The sequence below is a fragment of the Mustela erminea genome, chromosome 3 (genome assembly GCF_009829155.1).
Source record: "Mustela erminea isolate mMusErm1 chromosome 3, mMusErm1.Pri, whole genome shotgun sequence".
Taxonomy (NCBI): Eukaryota; Metazoa; Chordata; class Mammalia; order Carnivora; family Mustelidae; genus Mustela; species Mustela erminea.
In genome coordinates, this window is record NC_045616.1 from 139,599,252 (window position 1) to 139,617,911 (window position 18,660).

Sequence of the window (18,660 nt, forward strand, 5' to 3'; positions counted from 1 at the left end):
ATGATATCAGTTACTATGAGTAATTACCTTGATTTATGTACACTAGAGAAAATCTCAGTAGTTAATATTTTAAATCTATTGAACTTTACTGTAATAAGCTTCTTTCAAGATGACAGTATATTAAAACAGAACTTCAGTTAGCCTTCAAAACACACATATACACTTTGAGCTACATCAATTCAAATCTTGGTTCTTAGATAATTGTTCATTCCTTTGGAAGTGTTTGTATTCTAGCAGACATTGACTGACTTATTTTTAAAACAGTGTGTTGATGAATGGCTTTTCAAACCAAGTTTTTAATAGTATTTGTTTCTTTCCCCCCAGTGGTATTGATTAAAATAGAAAAGAATTAAAACACAAGCATTGTATATCATTCAGTAGTTCAACTCTAACAAAAATCTTTATATTTTTGGACTTCTGAAAAAGTTTTACTGCGTATGTCATACACAAGGTATATCCTTGGGGCCTTTATTCTCCTCTGACTTCGGGTAGTCCCCTCACTGCAGACTTCATTGGCTGTTTGTGGCAGTTATCACGTGATTGATTGAACTGTTGGGGAGAAGAAAGGGTGGTGTTTTTTTATGTCCCTACTTTTCCGGTGGTGTTTCTTTGTGGTTATCATAAATCTTAGGAATTAAGCCACAGTGTTTGTTTTCTAAGGCTGTTTTATTTATTTCTTCTTTCCTTTTCACTTGTTTGCTTTAGGCCCTTTGTTTGAAGACAGCCCTCCCTGCTGCCCAAGATTTCATTTCATGCCACGTTTTGTGAGATTTCTTCCAGGTAAATCTTTTGGTTTGTCAGTGTCCCGGTGAGGTAGTGCATCTGAAAATAAGCCTGCCGTTCTCTTTTTAGTCTGTAGGGACAACTTCCCACCTCTGACCCTGGTAATTATCTACCTCTCAGGTCAGGGATGAAATGCAAAATTTTACGTTTTGATTTGGACCCCTGTGTAATTTATGGTAGCCCCAAATTACATGAGCAATGGGACAGGTTTATAAATTTACAAATTTTATAAATTTTGAAAATCTATTTGATAAAATATCATGCAAGTAGTAAAAGTAACATGGAAAAATGTTGCTCTAAAAAATGCATATTGTTAGTTAGAAAATAATTAGTATAAAATTTTATATGCAGCATAATTATAACTACACTAAAAATTACTGCAATAATAGGTATATTAATTTAGTATTATTATTGGGTTTTTTTTCCTGTTTTTTTTGACATATTCACTTTACAGTGAAAAAAATGTTATTTTCTCACTAATTAAAATATATAAGTATATTATTTTTATTTTTTTAAAGCAGTATTTTAAGCTTTAAATTTTTTTAAGAGTCTAGCTGTGAGATATGGCGTTGTATTTTGTGTTCTTTAAAAATGTCTGGGTTTCATGAAATCTTTGATGCCTTTTTGTTTGCAAAATCATCACATAAATGAATTAATCTCTAGAATCTCATTCTGGCATCTCACTTTCTGGAGACATCTTTGAATTCATTCACCCTCCCATGCCCTGGTCCCTTCGTTTCTTCCTGAATCCCCTTTTCTCCTTGCGTATCACTGCCTTTCTTTGCTTTCTCACTTAAGTCTTGTGCTCTGACTTCTGTCTCTCAGTTCTAGCAACCTCAGTCCCATCACCTTCCGTTGAAATGTCAGTTTGGCTGTTTGCTTGTTCTTGTCCTGTTTCTGGGTCACTCATTGATACTGGGGAAAAAACAATTAGCTGCTGCGATACATCTGTGGTCCACGATTCCAGCTGGGGATCTTTTCAGAATGTAAAATGTGATGTGTTGCTGACATGTCAGCAATTTCAGGAAGTCAGCCCTATGTTCATGCTCTCCTCATGCCTCTTGTCCTCCTGGGGTCTAGAGACCTTACCTCCCCTATGCCTCAGAACCCTGGTTTGAGCCTGTCAGCCCTTGGTCCATTTACAGCCCGGCTTTGCTTGGGCGCCCCACTCCCTTTAGCCCCGACCCTGCTGCAGCTGCTGATGCCAAAGCCAGCCTCCCACAGGCCGCATCCAGTGGGCACGCTGCAGTTTCGATCTCTTCCCTGGGCTCTTGACCCTGTCTGCTGTGTGCTGAGCTCTCCTTGCTTTCCTCCTGGCTCTCTGATTTGTCTTTTGGGCCTTTTATTTCTCATCTACTCATTCTAGTTTAGATTTGCCTCAAGATTAGTTCTTGATACCCTTTCCTCAATTCAGACACTCAGTCACAATGGCTTATTTTTAGTTTAGGATAGAGTTACTCATATTTTTGGTATTATTGTTAATGCTTATTTCATTTGGAAAATGCATTCAAAAGTTTTCTCCTTTGTACAGCTGGTTTTATTTTATTGAGAAGTCTATTCATGTGGGTGCATCTTTGATTTTATAATGGAGCTTTAGCAGCAAACTTACTAGAAGACAGTGCTAGAGTGAGCTTGTTGAAAGCCTTTTCTTTCTTCCTCTGTCTGCCTCTAGACATTTTATGACCAGGCAAATCTCTAAAAGGAAGTAGACGGTTTTAAAATCATCTTAAGCAAAAATCTTATGTCAGATATTTACTTTGTGGGATTTGAACTCTTGCAAAATGTTTCTTGTAACTATTGTAGGGATAACATTTAGGTTGTCTTAAAGAAAAAGGCCTAGTGATTTATTTTTAAATGGGATTTACCTTTTCATTAGACTTCCCTTTGAAAATACATATATTAAAACACCCTGAAAGATACAGAAAAAGATACAGAAAGATACAGATCTAATGTATAAAATGTATTTTAGTATTGAGTGGCAAATTATAATTGAGTTGTTTTTTACGGTATGACTTCATTAAAATCTTTTAGAAAATGGTGAATTAAAAAGAAAAACATTTTAATATATATTTTCATTTTTTTTCTGTGCATAGGCTGTTGCTACCTAGTTGTTATCTTAGTAATATATGATTTGAATCCTAGTTTTTACTAATTCATTGAGCAGATGGATAATTTTAAGGAACATGGTACTTAGTGCCAAATTTCGTATCGAAAGAATAGCATGAATTTATGCTGCCATGAAAAATGCATTCTTAGTCTTCACATTTTGGACCTTTCCTACTCCCTTTCTTCACTTTTTCCTCCTTCCTTCCTATTAACTCCATGAGGCTAAGGAGTAAACAGTGTCTGTCTTGTATCAGTGTTAACATACTACTTGGCACATTGCAGGGACTCAATAACTTATTTACTGGCTTTATTTAATTGATCACAAGAGTGCCTTAGTTAATTAGTCATGTATTTTGTTACTAATGAGAGTGAATGTACTTTCAAACATTCTGTGGTATTATCTCTTATTTTTAAAAAGTAAACCTTTGAATTATAGCACAAACACTGAAAAGTGCACATAGCATAAATACAAGACTCAGTGATTTTCAAGTAAATACACTGTGTTCTCAGCACCCAGATCAAGATTACCAGCATTCAAAACCCCTTTGCAGTCACCTCCCAGCTTCTCAAGGGTAGCTTCTATTCTGACTTGAAAACACCGTGTTAATTTTACCTGTTGTTTAATTATAAGAGCTAGAATTGTGTATCCTTTTTGTTTCTGCCTTCTTTTGTAATATGTGTTTTTGAGACACCCATTCCCATTAACTGTAGTCGGTTCATTCTCATTACTCATTACATAGTATTATATAGTGTGACAAAAGTGTATTTAACCTGTGATTAATGGACATTGGGGTATTACATATTTTTGGCACTTTCAAGTAGCATACATATATTCACCATTACACTTGTACGTGCCTTTTGGGGAGCATGTATTTATGCTTTCCTGTTGTGGATATTTACCTGGGAGTGGACATTCTAGTTGTGTTTATTTTAAGCTTTATGGATAGTTTCCAACAGTTTTCCAAAATGATGGTTTCATTTTCCCTGTCCACCAGCAGTATAGGATAGCTCAGATTATTCCACATTCTCACCAACACTTGGCATTTTTCTTTCTTTTTCAAGTTAACCATTTTGATGAGTGTTCAGAGGTATCATATTATAGTTTTAATTTTCACTTCTCTAATGATATGAAATGGAGCATCATTTCATGTATTAATTGACTGGATATTGTCTTTTGAAATGCCTGTTTGAGTTTTAGTTTATTTTTCTGTTGGGTGATGTATGTCTTTTTTTCATTTGTTAGATACACACACACACACACACACACACCCCATATTTGAGACTTTCGTCTGATGTGTAGGTTGCCAGTACCTTCTCTTTGGGTTGCTTTTTCATCATCTTAATGGTGATTTGTCATGGACAGACATTCTTAATTTTAATATAGTCCAAATTACATATTCTGTTATGCTTATCTTGTTTATGAAATCTTTGCCTATCCTAAAGTCATCAAGATACTCTCATATATTTTCTAGAAATTTAGATCTCTCATCTGTCTCAAAACTTGTTTTTCCAGTTGTTATATGAATCAAGTCCTTATCTTTATTTTATTTTTTTTAAGATTCCTTATTTTCAATATGAATATCTAGTTGATCCTCAACCGTTTATTTGTAAGGTCATTCTTCACAGTATTGAAGTGTTACTTTTGCCCTGTATTGGCCCAGCTGTGTGTGTGTGTACACAAACAATATGAAAGTATATAAAGTAAAAAAGTAAATACCCCCTTCTAGACTATATATGGTTTGGTTTATATTCATTTTACCCTATATAAGGAAATTTATGCTTTTTTTCTTTAGGTGGGGATAATGCTAAGTATGTTTTACGACTTTCTTTTTTACTCAACTATGTCAGATATCCTGTATAAAAACACATTCCTCATTCTTTAACACCTTCATAGCATTCTATAGTATGAGTGGACATTAATTTTTATGACAAATCCTCTAGTGACAAGTATTTTGGAGGTATATTTTTTTCCCCATTATGTATAAATACTTTGACGGTGGTGTTATGCATCTTTAAGGTAGAATCCTACAAGTAAAATTATTTGTTATGATAGCATTTGGAAAAGGTTGTCCGTTGTACTCTGGAAAGGACATGATATGTAACTCTAACTGGCATTTTTAGCAGTATTTTTTTTTTTGTATGTCTGCCAGCACTATATATCACAACTAGTACAGTTGTGTTGATCTGAGAGACACAACATAATCTCACAATTATTATTTGCATCTTACTTGAACTTGTATGAGAATGAGCCGTTTTCTTTCTTTTTTTTTTTTGAGAATGAGCAGTTTTCATATATTTTAGGTATTTCACAATCCTCTCGTGCTCATTTGCTTTTCATCTGTAGCAATTTATTATATTTAATTGAAGTTTTATCAGTCATTATCCTTTTTCTTTAGTTTCCTGGTTTACCCAGTAAGATAGTTTTGAACAGATAGTTTTGAAGATAGTTGTTTCATTTGCTCCATATAAATTTATCCAAAATTAAGCTAATAGTTTAAACCAGGGACTATTTAATTCAGGCTAGTTGGCCAGGAGTCAAGTCACAGAGCAACCAGTTTATTGAGATTTTAAGGATTATCTCAAATTTTTATTTCCTTCCAGTACCCGCCTCTACCTTTGGTGGCCAAACCATTGATAAGAGTTAGTTTAAGGTTTTATTCTTGCTGGAGCTGGGGCTCGGGCAGGGCACAATTCAAGATAGGAAAGCTGCTTTTATGGGAAAGGCTGTTCACTGTTAGGAAAGCTTCAGAATTCCTGAATCAGTTTTGCAAATCGGTTATTGTGCAGATTGATTTCTGGAAGTTGCCCCATTCTGGAGAAGCAGTTTGCAGGTATGGCTGAGAGAGACCCGGAGCCTGGGAGACTATCTCAAAACTCCTGGGGAACCGAGTGTGGTTTTAAAAACCATCAATTGATAGAGCATCTTTTTCCATTTGGAAAGTAATGCTTTGGGGGGAATTTTAGAAAATAGCCATTAATACAAATTAAGATTATGTAAAGACACGTTAGTAGGAATATACAGGAGACACGATAATGTAGTTATACAGTTACTCTCAGTGTAGGCAAAGAGGAAGGTATTTTTATAGTTCTTAAAATAACTATTACGCTGTTGAGAAAGGCTCGTTTAACCAGCCATATTCTTACCACAAATTCCCTAACAGATTACCCCCCCACCATATAAATAATCAAGCAATATAAACTGAGAGAATTGGGTCTCTAAGAAACAGTTTATAAAGTCTGTCAGTTCATTAATGACTGTCCAGATTCATTCCCTGAAACACAAACTCTAGTTCTTCCCGAATAATGAGCCGTTGTCACAGTTCCAGTCCCAGTGCTGGCAGAATTCCTGCTAACCTTAGCTTACCCACTCTAATTTCTCATTTATATCATGTCCTATTTATCTCAGCCAATGAGATAAAAATTACTTCCTAGCCCTCAGTGACATAGTTCCATAAATCCCCAACATAAACATGTAGCAAAGCAGACAAACCAAAAGAGCCAATTCATTAACATTAGTAAATTCATGGCCGTCTGTGAGCAAGTGGCTATGTTATTTATCTGCTTCAGAAAGTCATTCCCAGAGATATTTATGGAATGTCTTTTTTACTGGACTGGGCGTGAGGGATGCAGTCCTTGCCCGGCAGGCTCTGACAGGACTCTAGTCTTGTCTTCCTTTTTTTAATATTTGCATAAAGATTGCGCCCCAGTACCCAACCTGGAGCAGGACCTCAATCCCCCTCTTGTCTTCCTTTTTTAATATTTGCATAAAGATTGCGCCCCAGTACCCAACCTGGAGCAGGACCTCAATCCCCCTCCTCTGTAAACCTTGCATTTCAGGTTCTGTGTCCTGGGTTTCTGCTTTGTCACAGTGGTAAATAGCTGTCTCTTCAGACTTTAGTTGCTATTTACAATACTTAGCAGGTTTCAACATGGATTTATAATTTCTCCTTCAGCATTACTGACTTTGCATCTGATGTATGTGTGCTTTTAAATGTTTCTGGTTTCTATGCTGCTGTAAAGCTCTCCTTTCTCATTAGCAGCTTTACACCCAAAATAGGTAAAAGCGTTCTGACAGGCATTTGGGGACCTTTTTTCTTTTTCTTTTTCTTTTTCTTTTCTTTTAAAATATTTTATTTATTTATCTGAGAGAGTGAGAGAGTGTGCGTGCATGCGCACGGGTTGGGGGTGGGGCAGTGGGAGAGGGGTGAGCAGACTCTGCTGAGTGCAGAGCCTGAGATGGCGTTCTGCCTCAGCACCCCGAGATCATGACCTGAGCCGAAATCAGATGCTTAACCGATGAGCCACCCAGACACCCTGTGACCCTTTTTCTTTATCTCGCAGGTATTTTTCTCCTAAATTGGGCCCTGTCCTTGGTTTGTAGGCCCAAGTATTCCTCTCTTCCAATAGCTTTTTTAGTTTTTCAGTCTTTTCACTTTAAATTTATAGCACTTAGTCTATTTCACTTCTATTTGCAGTGCCATGAAGTCAGCCCTCTGTAACTGCTGGTGGGGACATTTCAGTGCTATTCTGTCTACCTGGCGTTGCATATATTTGCTCCTTCTACCATACACCACCTTCCCCAAATAAAATCTGAGCCTTTTTTTCTAATCCTTACAACAAAACAACACTCTCTTCCTTCTTACGGCTTGCTGGGCTTCTGATGGGTCCTTGTAGGCCTGCAGTGCTCTTCAGTGAGACTACCAAATATAGAGATTATGAGCCAAATACTCTTTTACTCTTTTCTTGGTTCCTAGTGAATCTAGTCAGTGTGCTAGTTCTTCTCAAGGCTCCCTAGGGTTCCTTTCTCTCTCTGCTGTTCTCTGTGTGTACACATGCGGTGTAAATCAACATATTCTGGCTTTAGTGTTCTCTTTTCCATCTGTTTGCCTCAGACTCCCTAGAAGTAGAGACTACTGTGGGCTCAGACAGACAGGCGTTGTGATAGGCATTATGGCTTTGCTGGGCTCCTTAGTGAAGAGGGGAGCATAGCTGATTAAGGAAAGCATGTTATATGTAGGGAGATTGAAATGTCTTTTGAGACAGACTCTTGAGAAATATGCCCTTTACAATGGAACTTTGTTCATCAAAGGTGACTCTTGGGTTTAAAGCAGATGCTTTGTAATGAGGCATAAAAAATTTCACTGCTGTGAGCAATAATCTGAATCAGTAGGTAGAACATGTCCTCATGTGGGTTGATTGTATTTTAGTCACTTCTTGGACAATTTTTTTTTTTTTTTTTTTTGGAGACTGGCTTTGACTAAGAACTCTGTTTTCAGAGTGTTATCTACAAAGATTCCTCTAGGAACAGTTCTGATTAATCATCATTAGCCTACATGCTTCTTGAGGGTTTAGAGCTTGTGTTTTTATTTTTTCCACGACTGTGACATGGGACCACTCTAGTGCCTGGAACATAATGGTAATAAAACTGATCATCAGAGAATAAAATCCAGAGCTCTTCCTGTGCTCTGTAGAAGCTTTAAAAGATCGAACCTCCCTGCCACCTCTCTCACACTCTCTTCCTTACCTCATTCCATCCACATTGCCTCTTTGCAGTTGCTGGAACACGTCAACCGCACTTTACCATAGGCTACTGCTGTGTGTTCTCTCTGAGACACTCTTCTCCCACGTTCCTGCATAATGGGCTCCTTTGCTTCTTTCTGGTCTTTGCTCTCATGGCACCTCTTCATAGATTCCTTCCTTGACCACCATTTTAAATACAGCTGCAGTCCTTTGGCCATTTTGATTCTTTATAGAAGAGTCTTTATCTTGGCCTGGTCTGTTTTTTAGTTGTTTTTTTGCTGTGTCTTGCCCTTCTCTGGAATATAAAGGATTTTGGATTTTTAGATCACCACTGCACTTCTAGGGTCTGGAAGAGTGCCTGTTGCATAAAAGGTGCTCAGTAAATATTTGTGAAATATAAACAAGTATTTAATGAATGAATGCATGCCTGCATATATGGTTGTTCTATAGCAGCAATGCTGTTTAATTCCATAACAACGTGTGAGAGAAAAAAAAAAAGCCGCACAGATGAAAAAGAAAGAAATTTTGATCTTTATTCTCTTCTTTCTCAGATGTGTAGTCCTATCCAGGTTCTTACCCCCAACAACTCATATTAAAGAACTTTCAGGACACCTGTGTGGCTTAATCAGTTAAGCATTTACCTTTGGTTCAGGTCATGATCCTGGGGTCCTGGGATGGAGCCCTGCATCAGGCTCCTTGCTCAATGGTGAGCCTGCTTTTCCCTCTGCCTGCCACTCTCCCTGCTTTTGCTCTCTTTCTCTGACAAATAAATAAATAAAATCTTAAAAAAAAAAAAAAAGTCTTTCAACCTCTTTCTAGGTACCCCAAATTATTTGGGTGCCATTAATTCCTCTAGCACAAATAGGACACTCTCATTTGTGCCAACCCATCCCTACCATCTTGGTCCCTTGTTTCTCCATGAAGTGTTTGGCCGTATATTGGTATTCCTAGCGTATCTCGTGACCTGAGGGGGTAGTCTGTGACCTCCAAACCTTCAGAGCTCTTGTCCTTTCTTTGGTTGGGATTAAGCAAAGAAAAGTGGTATAAGGTGGTTGCACATATTGATCAAGAAGTTAAGCCCAAAGAGAAGGCAGAAGCCTGTGAACCCAGTATTATGCCTTTGGTTCATCAAGCACCAGATTAAATTGGCTCTTTCCAAGGTACTTTAATTGTGTCCTTTGTTGTTTTTATTCTCTGTACTTGGTAATATATGCTTCTGTAAGCCTCAGAGTACTTGGTATTTTTTCCATGTACTAACTCCATAATGATCTTCATGATATTAGTACAGGCTTTTTAGCGCTATTCATCATGGCAGGTGCAGCACATTAGCACCAAAAAATTAGACCATAATGCAACAATAGCTTATTGGAAACATCCATAAATATCTCATAAAAGCTTAGAATTTCCTTAAGACAGTAACATCACTTCTAAAGAGCTTTCATCTGTTACCTTAGAAAGAATGATAAAATATTTAAGACATAACATAGTTCTGTATATTATGAACCGTGGCTCCTTATGCTAGGTGGTTTTAAATTTAGTTAGGTAGGCACTTTTTTTATATTCATACCTCACAAATGGAACCTTCTATCATTTGTAATGTTGTTGTTGCCATTTTAGTAAATGAGATGGTTTATGAGCACTGTTCATCAATGAAACAAATGGCTTTTGTATTATTTGGCACCTGGTTAAACAATGTAAATTCTAAATTACTTCTTTATAAATGCTCTTTTCCCCCTCACCATCTTGTTTTTCCTTATTGGGCTGATGATTGACTGTTGAATAGCTGTATTTTTCCCTCTCTTTCCACTCCCACCCAAGATGGAGGAAAGGAAGTGCTGTCCATGCACCAGATTCTCCTTTACTTGTTACGGTGTAGCAAAGCCCTGGTCCCTGAAGAGGAGATTGCCAATATGCTTCAGTGGGAAGAACTTGAGTGGCAGAAATACGCAGAAGAATGCAAAGGCATGATTGTCACCAACCCTGGAATGGTATGTTCTGGTGCTTACTGAGACTCAACCACCTTCTTTCCAGTTTGAGTGTTCACAAAAACAGTAACAGAACATTTAAAAAGTTTTAAAGTATTCATTCTTGTCCTTTGAGTAATTTTTCCTTTTAAATATTTAGTAAATAAAAAAATGCTACAATGTAATCATATTTTAGTAGTAAGTTCATCTGATTAGTAAATTCTGCCCATTGCGGAGAATGTCAGAGTTTTTAGATATGTTCAGATCTGATTTTTTTCTGAGTATAAAAGTAATATATCTTCATTATAAAAAGTTAAGAAAGCAGAAACAGCCCAAAGAAGACACTAAAAGGTATCCGTAATTCCATTTTCCATAGATGTTTACTATTCATTTTTCTAGTCTCTTTAGAGATTTTCATATTGTTTTAAAATTGGCATTATACAATTAAATATTCATTTTTAGACCTTTTTCTTCTCATCCTCTTCTAGAAACAACAAGCACAAAATTATTTTTCCATAGTCTTAAATTTCTTTACAAGTGTAATTAAAAGGCTTCTAAGTTATTTAATTAACCCCATATTATTGGACACCTTGATTGCTTTCAGATTTCTGCTATCACCAATATTGCTGTACTGAATTTGTACGTGTGTGTGTATAAACACATATATACATGAACATGTATGTCTTTGAATATGTGTCCATTTAATTTTTTAGGAAGAAGTCTTATAAGTGAAGTAAATAGGCTGAAGATAGGCACATTTTTAAGGCTTTTGATACATGTAAACTGCCTTCTAGAAGGGCTGTAAAATTTGCACTTTGACCAAGAGCATATGAGCATGTCCATTTGTTCATATTGGTTATAATGTGCTAGTTTAACAAAAAAACTGGGAGGGGAAAAAAAAAAACTGGGAAAAGGGAAAAAAATTTATATAGTTCAGTTCGGTATTTATTTTGGTTTTGGCAAAAATTGATATTTTAAATGTTTATTGGCCTTTTCTGTTTTCTTTTGATAATGACCTATTAATATCCCTTGTCTAATTTTCTTTGGTGATATCATTGTCCTTTTTTATTGATCCTTTGCCATACTTATTACAAATATTTCCCATTTCTTTGTTCCTTAAGTGTTTTGTGTTAAAATTAGCTTCAAATATTAACTTTTGAAGTAAAAATATAAAAAACTAAGAGCAGAGAATTAAAAGTTACGTGGATTTCTCTTATAAAGAAAATGCTGCTTTATATATTTGTATGAATTATAATTTTTTCTCTGAAGTATGTTATTGTTTCATAAAATAGTTAGATGTTGGCATCTTATCAGAATAAAGTTTTCCAGAAATGGAGAATTAAAATATTTTTATGTAAAGAAACAGAATAATCTATTTAAACAAAGCTGTTGTTTTTAGAAGGCTGCCAAATTGTTTAATAGCCTTGATTCATAAAAATAAAAACTCTGGATCAACTTTTTGTAGCATGACAGTAACATCTGCACAAACAAAATGTTACTATTTGCAAATCAAATATTCCAGCTAATACTGATTATTTCAAACAAATCTAGAAAGTGAAAGTGTTTAATAAAAGCATGTTTAAACATAAAACTAAGAAAAGCATACAATTTTTGCTATTATATTGTTAAGCCACATAACTAATTATTAAAGTAATTCTAAAAGAAATATACATATCATAGCATTATGATAGTGTAACTATGAATTTGATTTTTCTTCTTAAACAGTTGCATAAATTTACATTTCTCCTGCTGGTTTTGTAGCGGGGTCAGAACATGGGTGGGAGTGAGGGTGGTGAGAGACATACCTTTTCATCTTGGTGGGTCTGCTTGAAGAGTTCCGTGGTCTACAGTGCATGCACACTTTGGGAATACTTTTACCTTGGGACTTCTTTCCATGGTATGGTTAACATTTCTTGAAACCCTAGAATAAGTTGGAGAGCTTTTGAACATGAAAGAATGCCCTGATGATCCCCACCCCGTGTATACTCCCAAGTAGAGGGACTCAAGGATCTGTTGTTTAAAAAAAAAAATCACCAGGTGCTTTTCTGATTCACATATTCATGGTTTTGAGCCATTGGCATAGAAGAACATTTATTCCATTACAGTGATTTCATTTAACTCATTTGTTGGGAGACTGCTATGTGAGTCAGGTGCTCGTGAAGTCTATAGATTTTATATGCTGTTTGTCCAGGTGCAGACTAATGACATATCCATGTGAGAGGAGTCTGTGATGTATTGTTGAATCTGTGGACCAGTCAGTACAAAAGCCAATCAGGAAAGCCTGTAGTTTCAGGCGAGATCACTTGACCAGGCTGCCAGGGATACTTCATGAATGATACAGGGAGGTCTTTAAGGAATCGAAAAATTCTATAACTTATTGGCATTATTAAATGTATATACTTGGGAGGATATATGGCCAGTTTTGAAGATAATGAAACCAGATTAGTCAGGACGAAAGATTTATGTTGAAAAGTAATCAGAAATAAAGAAAGGTAAGTTTGAGTGCCAGACTTGGGAATATGTTAAAGTCAATAAAAAATATGTTTAAAGGAGGAAAATATCCTGGAAACTGAGTATCACAAAAACATCCTTTCATTATATGTTTTGCAAATAGAGCAGAGTAGACATGGCACCACATTTATCCTCTGCAGTACTTGCTTTGAAAGATTACCCAGTGGTAAGAATATTGGAGAATTTATTAAATTTTTCAAGCCATTATGGTCACATTAAGTATTTTATTGCTTCAGAACTTAAAAGAATTAATCTCCATCCCGAGGCACTTTGCCTCTGCCAGGGAATACTTTGGTCATTAGAGAGAATATTTTTAATTCTTCCTCAAAGCTGGTATGATGGATATTGTAAGGTGTGGCCAAAGTCTAGAACTTATTTCATCTCTTCCCAGATATTTTAAATCACTGTTTCCTTGGTTGATGCCATAGCATGGTGTTTAAAATCATGAAAACATGAATAATTTACTAGCATTTTCAGTTGTGCAATTCCTCTTTTAAAACTGTATCCTGCTGGTTTGATAACAAAAATCTTGGCAACAATTCCTAGACCTAAATACTATGTTGCTACTGATGATGATGGGCATTTAACATAATTTCTTATTAGGTTACCTGTGCAAAAATCTTCTCTAGTTTAATTTTGAGAGCAGAGGTCAACTTTTTCAGATACCTGCTAACCTTTTGACCATTAAGTGACTTTCAAATATTCTTTTAAAACTTAAGTATAAGTTGTTTATTAACTAACATGCATGAATTTACACAGATCTATTCACTCTGACACCTGCTTGGATTTCTTGGATGGCTGACTGGGGCTACAGCCTGGGGGGTGGGGTAACTAGCTTGTTTCAATTGCTGGAAGGTTTCCACTGAAACCCCTCTGTCCTGGACAAATCAGGCCACCATCCAGACTCTGGTTGTGGGCATTGCTTTATGACAAAATGAAGCTTATTGGCCTCCATGTGGAACGATTCTGTAGCATTTGGCTCTGAAGTAGCTGAGCCAAAGATGCCACAATCTGTTGGTAAGAATTTAGTTTCTAATTAGGGACTGGTGTGAGAGTTGAGAATAAGCAAGGAGGTTGAGAAAACTCTATGATTTTATCATCCTTTTACAAAGAAACTTTTAGGATGAGAGGTTATTTTGTTAACTGAAGAAGGAACCACCTGTTCACTTCTTCCTGTATTAGATTTTTTAAAAAATGAGGCTTTCTGTTAAAATTTTTAAAAGGCCTACATTGACATAATGAGAAGCTTACCCATTTGGTTTTTGTGTCACCATACCTTCTCTTTTAAAGGTGTAGAATTAAAGGAATACATTGGAGCAAGACAGGGATGCTCACTGGAAGTCCTAGCCAGAGGAATTAGGCAGGAAAAAGAAATAAAAAGAAATAAAAGGCATCAAAATTGTGAAGGAAGAAGTAAAACTCTCCCTATTTGTACATGATATGACTTTATATATTGAAAACCTTTAAAAATTCCACCAAAAAATGGTTAGAATTAATAAATGAATTCAGGATAGCTGCAAGGTAAAAAATCAGTACACAAAAATTTGTTGCGTTTTTATAATGTACTAATAGTGAACTATTGGAGAAATTAAGAAACAGTCCCATTTATAATTATATCAGAAGAATAAGATATCTAGGAATAAATTTAACTGAGGAGATAAAAGTCCTGTACTCTAAAAACCATGACAGTGATGAAAGAAATTGAAGAAGACACAAATAAATGGAAAGGTATTCTGTGCTCATGGCTTAGAAGAATTAATATTATTAATATACCCATATTACTCAAAGCAACCTATGGATTCAGTGCAAACCCTATTAAAATTCTAATGGCATTTTTCACAGAAATAGAATAAATAATCCTAAAATTTGTGTGGAATCACAAAAGATCCTGACTAGCCAAAACAATCTTGAGAAAGAAGAACAAAGCTGGAGGCATCATGCTCCCTGATTTCAAACTATACAACAGAGCTATAGTAATCGAATGCTATGACATTAGCCAGAAGAAACCCCAAACAGACATACTGGTCAGTGGAAGAGAATAGGGAGCCCAGAAATAAACTCGTGCATGTAAGGTAATTTATGACAAAGGAGGCAAGAATATACAATGGGGAATGGACAGTCTCTTTGATAAATGGTGTTGGGAAAACTGGAGAGCCACATGTAAAAGAATGAAATTGGACCACACTACCTTATGCCAAACACAAAAGTTAACACAAAATGGACTGAAGACTTGAATGTAAGATCAGAACCTATAAAACTTACAGGAGAAATATAAGTGGCAGCTCATTGGCATTGGTCTGGGTGCTGATTTTTTGTATCTGGCAACAAAGGCAAAGAAAAGTAAACAAATGGAATTAAATCAAACTAAAAAATTTCTATCCAGTGAAGAAAATCATCAACAAAATGAATGGGAGAAGATATTTGCAAATCAGATATTTAATAAGCGGTTAATATCCCAAACATATAAAGTACTCACATAGCACAATAACAACAACAACAACAAAATCCAACTGAAAAGGACAGAGGATCTGAAGAGACATTTTTCCAAAGAAGAAATAAAGGGCCAACAGGCTCATGAAAAGGCACTCAACATCACAAATCATCAGGAAAATACAAATCAAGACAATGAATTATCACCTCCTACCTTTCAAAATGGCTGTTATCAAAACAACAAGGAATAACAGGTGTTGGTGAGGATGTGGAGAAAAGGGAACTCTTGTGCACTTTTTTTTTTTTTAAAGATTTTATTTATTTGACAGACAGAGATCACAAACAGGCAGAGAGAGAGAGAGAGAGGTGAAAGCAGGCTCCCCGTGGAGCAGATAGCCTGACGCGGGGCTCCATCCCAGGACCCTGGGATCATGATCTGAGCCGAAGGCAGAGGCTTTAACCTACTGAGCCACCCAGGTGCCCCCTCTTGTGCACTTTTGGTGGGAATGTAAATTGGTGCAGCCACTATGGAGAACAGTATAGGGGTTCCTCAAAAAATTAAAAAATATGATCCATCAGTTCCACTTCTGGATATTTTGAAGAAAACAAAAACACTAATTCAAAAAGATAGGCACGCCTGTGTTTACTGCAGTATTATTTATACAATAGCGAAGATATGGAAGAAAATCTACGTGTTCATCAGTAGATGAACGGATACAGGCACACAAGGGAATACTGCACAGCCATAAAAAAGAATGAGGTCTTGCCATTTGCAAGAACATGGGTAGACCTTGAAGGTATTACCCTAAGTGGAATAAGAAAAAGACAAACGCTGAAATCATACAATCAGAAAAATAAACAAATGAACAAAGCAAAACCAAACTCAGATACAAAGAACAGATTGGTGGTTGCCAGGAGGGGGAGGGGAAGAGGAGTGGGCAAAATGAGTAAAGGGGATCAATACATATAATGTCCTGACTGTAAGTCAGTACTGTGTTGCATATATGGAACTTACTAAGAGAGTAGATCTTGATGGTTCTCATAAGAAAAATTTTTGTAACTTTGTATGGTGACAGATGCTAATTAGACTATTGTGATCATTGCATAGGGTGTACAAATATTGAATTAATATGTCCAGCACCTGAAACCAATATAATGTTATATGTGAATTATATGACTGTTTAAAAAAAAAAAAAAAAGGAAAAGGAAAAACGGTACACAAAGAACTAATGGAAAAAAGAATATAGAGAGGCATCTGCGCATCCTGAATAGAAGTAAACCATTCATTTGAAATGTGAAACGAAACAGACTAAACCAGCACACGTCTTCCCCACGATGTGGAATATTTCCCCTGTGCCTTTGGAGAGGTTAAGGAAAAGTTATGTCTGACTAGGTGTCCTTTTAAAAGCTTAATTTTTAAAGGTTTCTATGTGGACTGCAAAAAAGGACAAAATCATTGTTCGTTATGCCAAGTGGCATAGACTCATTTATAGGGATGACATTATAGTTTTTATATAGTATAGCTGCTATGATTAATGGGTTTTGAATGACATTTTCCCTTGGGGATGAGGCTTTCCCAGGAAAAATCCGACTAATTTCTTCATTACTTAGGTTAAAGTCAATACTGAAAGACTTCTTATGGGAATAAATGGCTTTGATTTTTCTCTCTAGAAACCTAGCTCTGTCCGCATCGATCAACTGGATCGTGAACAGTTCAACCCTGATGTGATTACTTTTCCGATTATCGTCCACTTTGGGATACGCCCTGCACAGTTGAGTTATGCAGGAGACCCACAGTAAGATATTTCTCGGTGTTTGTCTTAGCCAATTTCACCTTCTACTAACAGCTGAATTAGCAGAGGAATATCCTTTAGTGGATGTTTTCTTATTAAAAAATTAAGACCTGAAGTGAGCCATGTTTCCAAATTTAGGTTACCAAATGAAACAGGTTTTGGTAGCTCCTGAAGAATTATTTTCTCTATTGATTTGACTGCAGGAAATTATTATTCAGTAGATTATCCTTGGCAATTTTGGTCAACTTGAGTCCCGTATATTTTTAACTTTTAAGGAACTTTTCCTTTATTCATCATAACAATATTTATTGTTATTATTATTTATTTTTTCAGTGCACTCTAGAGGAAAGTAGCACCATGTTCCTAGCACTGCTGGATTTATGCAGAATTCTATTTTGGGAGGCATCTTAATAAGAGCTCAAGATCCCATGCAAAGTCAAGGGTTGCGTTGTAAGGAGAAGGCATGACTTCTGACTCTTAGAATTGATGTTACTTTCCACAGTTGAGTTTTTCCAACTGGCTTGTTAGTGTTTTTCTGGGAGAAGATGAGGATGTGTGGGAATGGAAATAGTACCATTATATTCTTCAGAAGTATTTGGATTTCCTACCTCGGTAAACAAACAGTTTCCTGACTTAATTTTTTTTTTTAAGGATTCATAATGGGAGAAAAGGGCATGGGAGATTTTCAGTTCATAAATACAATTCTGGCTGATACATTAGAAGAGGCTAAAGGGTTTTGTTCTTTTTTTTCCCCCTTTGGATAAAAGTATGAAGCAGTGAACCAGGCACTGTGTAAGTACTTCTTTCTTTCCTCCATTCTCTAAAAAATTGTTACCAAAAAGGAGACACCCAGCTAAGGCCAAGAAAGGAGCAGTTTCAATGTGACAGAAAACTCATTGAAAGTCCCTTCTTATCACAAATGTTAGTAGAATGTGATAGGCTCTCGTGGACTCTCAGTTGGCAGGACTGTGTGCTGCTGCAGGACTGCATTTCTCTTCCTCCCCAGGACGCTTTAACAGGATGCTTTAGAGTGATCTAGCTTATCACGTTATTTGGCTTCAACAACTATGCTTGTTTTTGTGTGGTAAATACAAATTGGTGCACACCATTTGTCTTTTTCCCTCTCCAGTGCAGAAATGGATACAGCTGTGTAGCTTGGGTGTGGGCACAAACAGCGTTCCCTTTTTTAATACTCTCCAACTTTTACTTTCACTGTAGGCAGTTCAGAGACCGACCGTGTCCTTGTTAATAAGGGGTGTTTCTTTCAACAACCTCAGAAAGTACATATTTAAATAAAATAGGTAATGATGAGAAATGATACGTTTCTGTTGGTTTTTATGTGTCTTTGGAACTCTTTCCTGAGAGATTCGGGCATATGTAGTGACACCTCATTTTCAACATAGACATATAATTATCAACTTAATCACTAGGTTCCAGATGACTTGGTCATCCTGCTCTGCTGCCCCCAGATCAGATCCTTCCTTAGAATGATGGTTTGTTGCCATTAAGGATATCCAAAAGAATGTAATTTATGATTCAGCAGGATTATTAAA

The 18,660-nt window shown here is 36.3% G+C and overlaps 1 protein-coding gene across 6 annotated transcripts in view; it reads left to right on the top strand.

Moving 5' to 3' along the window:
* DROSHA (drosha ribonuclease III) overlaps window positions 1–18,660 on the top strand; it is a 118,911-nt gene that overhangs the window by 41,021 nt on the left and 59,230 nt on the right. For 5 of the 6 annotated variants that reach the window (XM_032337702.1, XM_032337706.1, XM_032337705.1 and 2 more), the window contains 3 exons: window positions 706–780; window positions 10,228–10,397; window positions 16,986–17,110. In XM_032337702.1, coding sequence (XP_032193593.1) covers window positions 706–780; window positions 10,228–10,397; window positions 16,986–17,110 — 370 coding nt within the window. The remainder of the gene's footprint in view (window positions 1–705; window positions 781–10,227; window positions 10,398–16,985; window positions 17,111–18,660) is intronic. The other variant, XM_032337704.1, reaches the window with a different exon arrangement.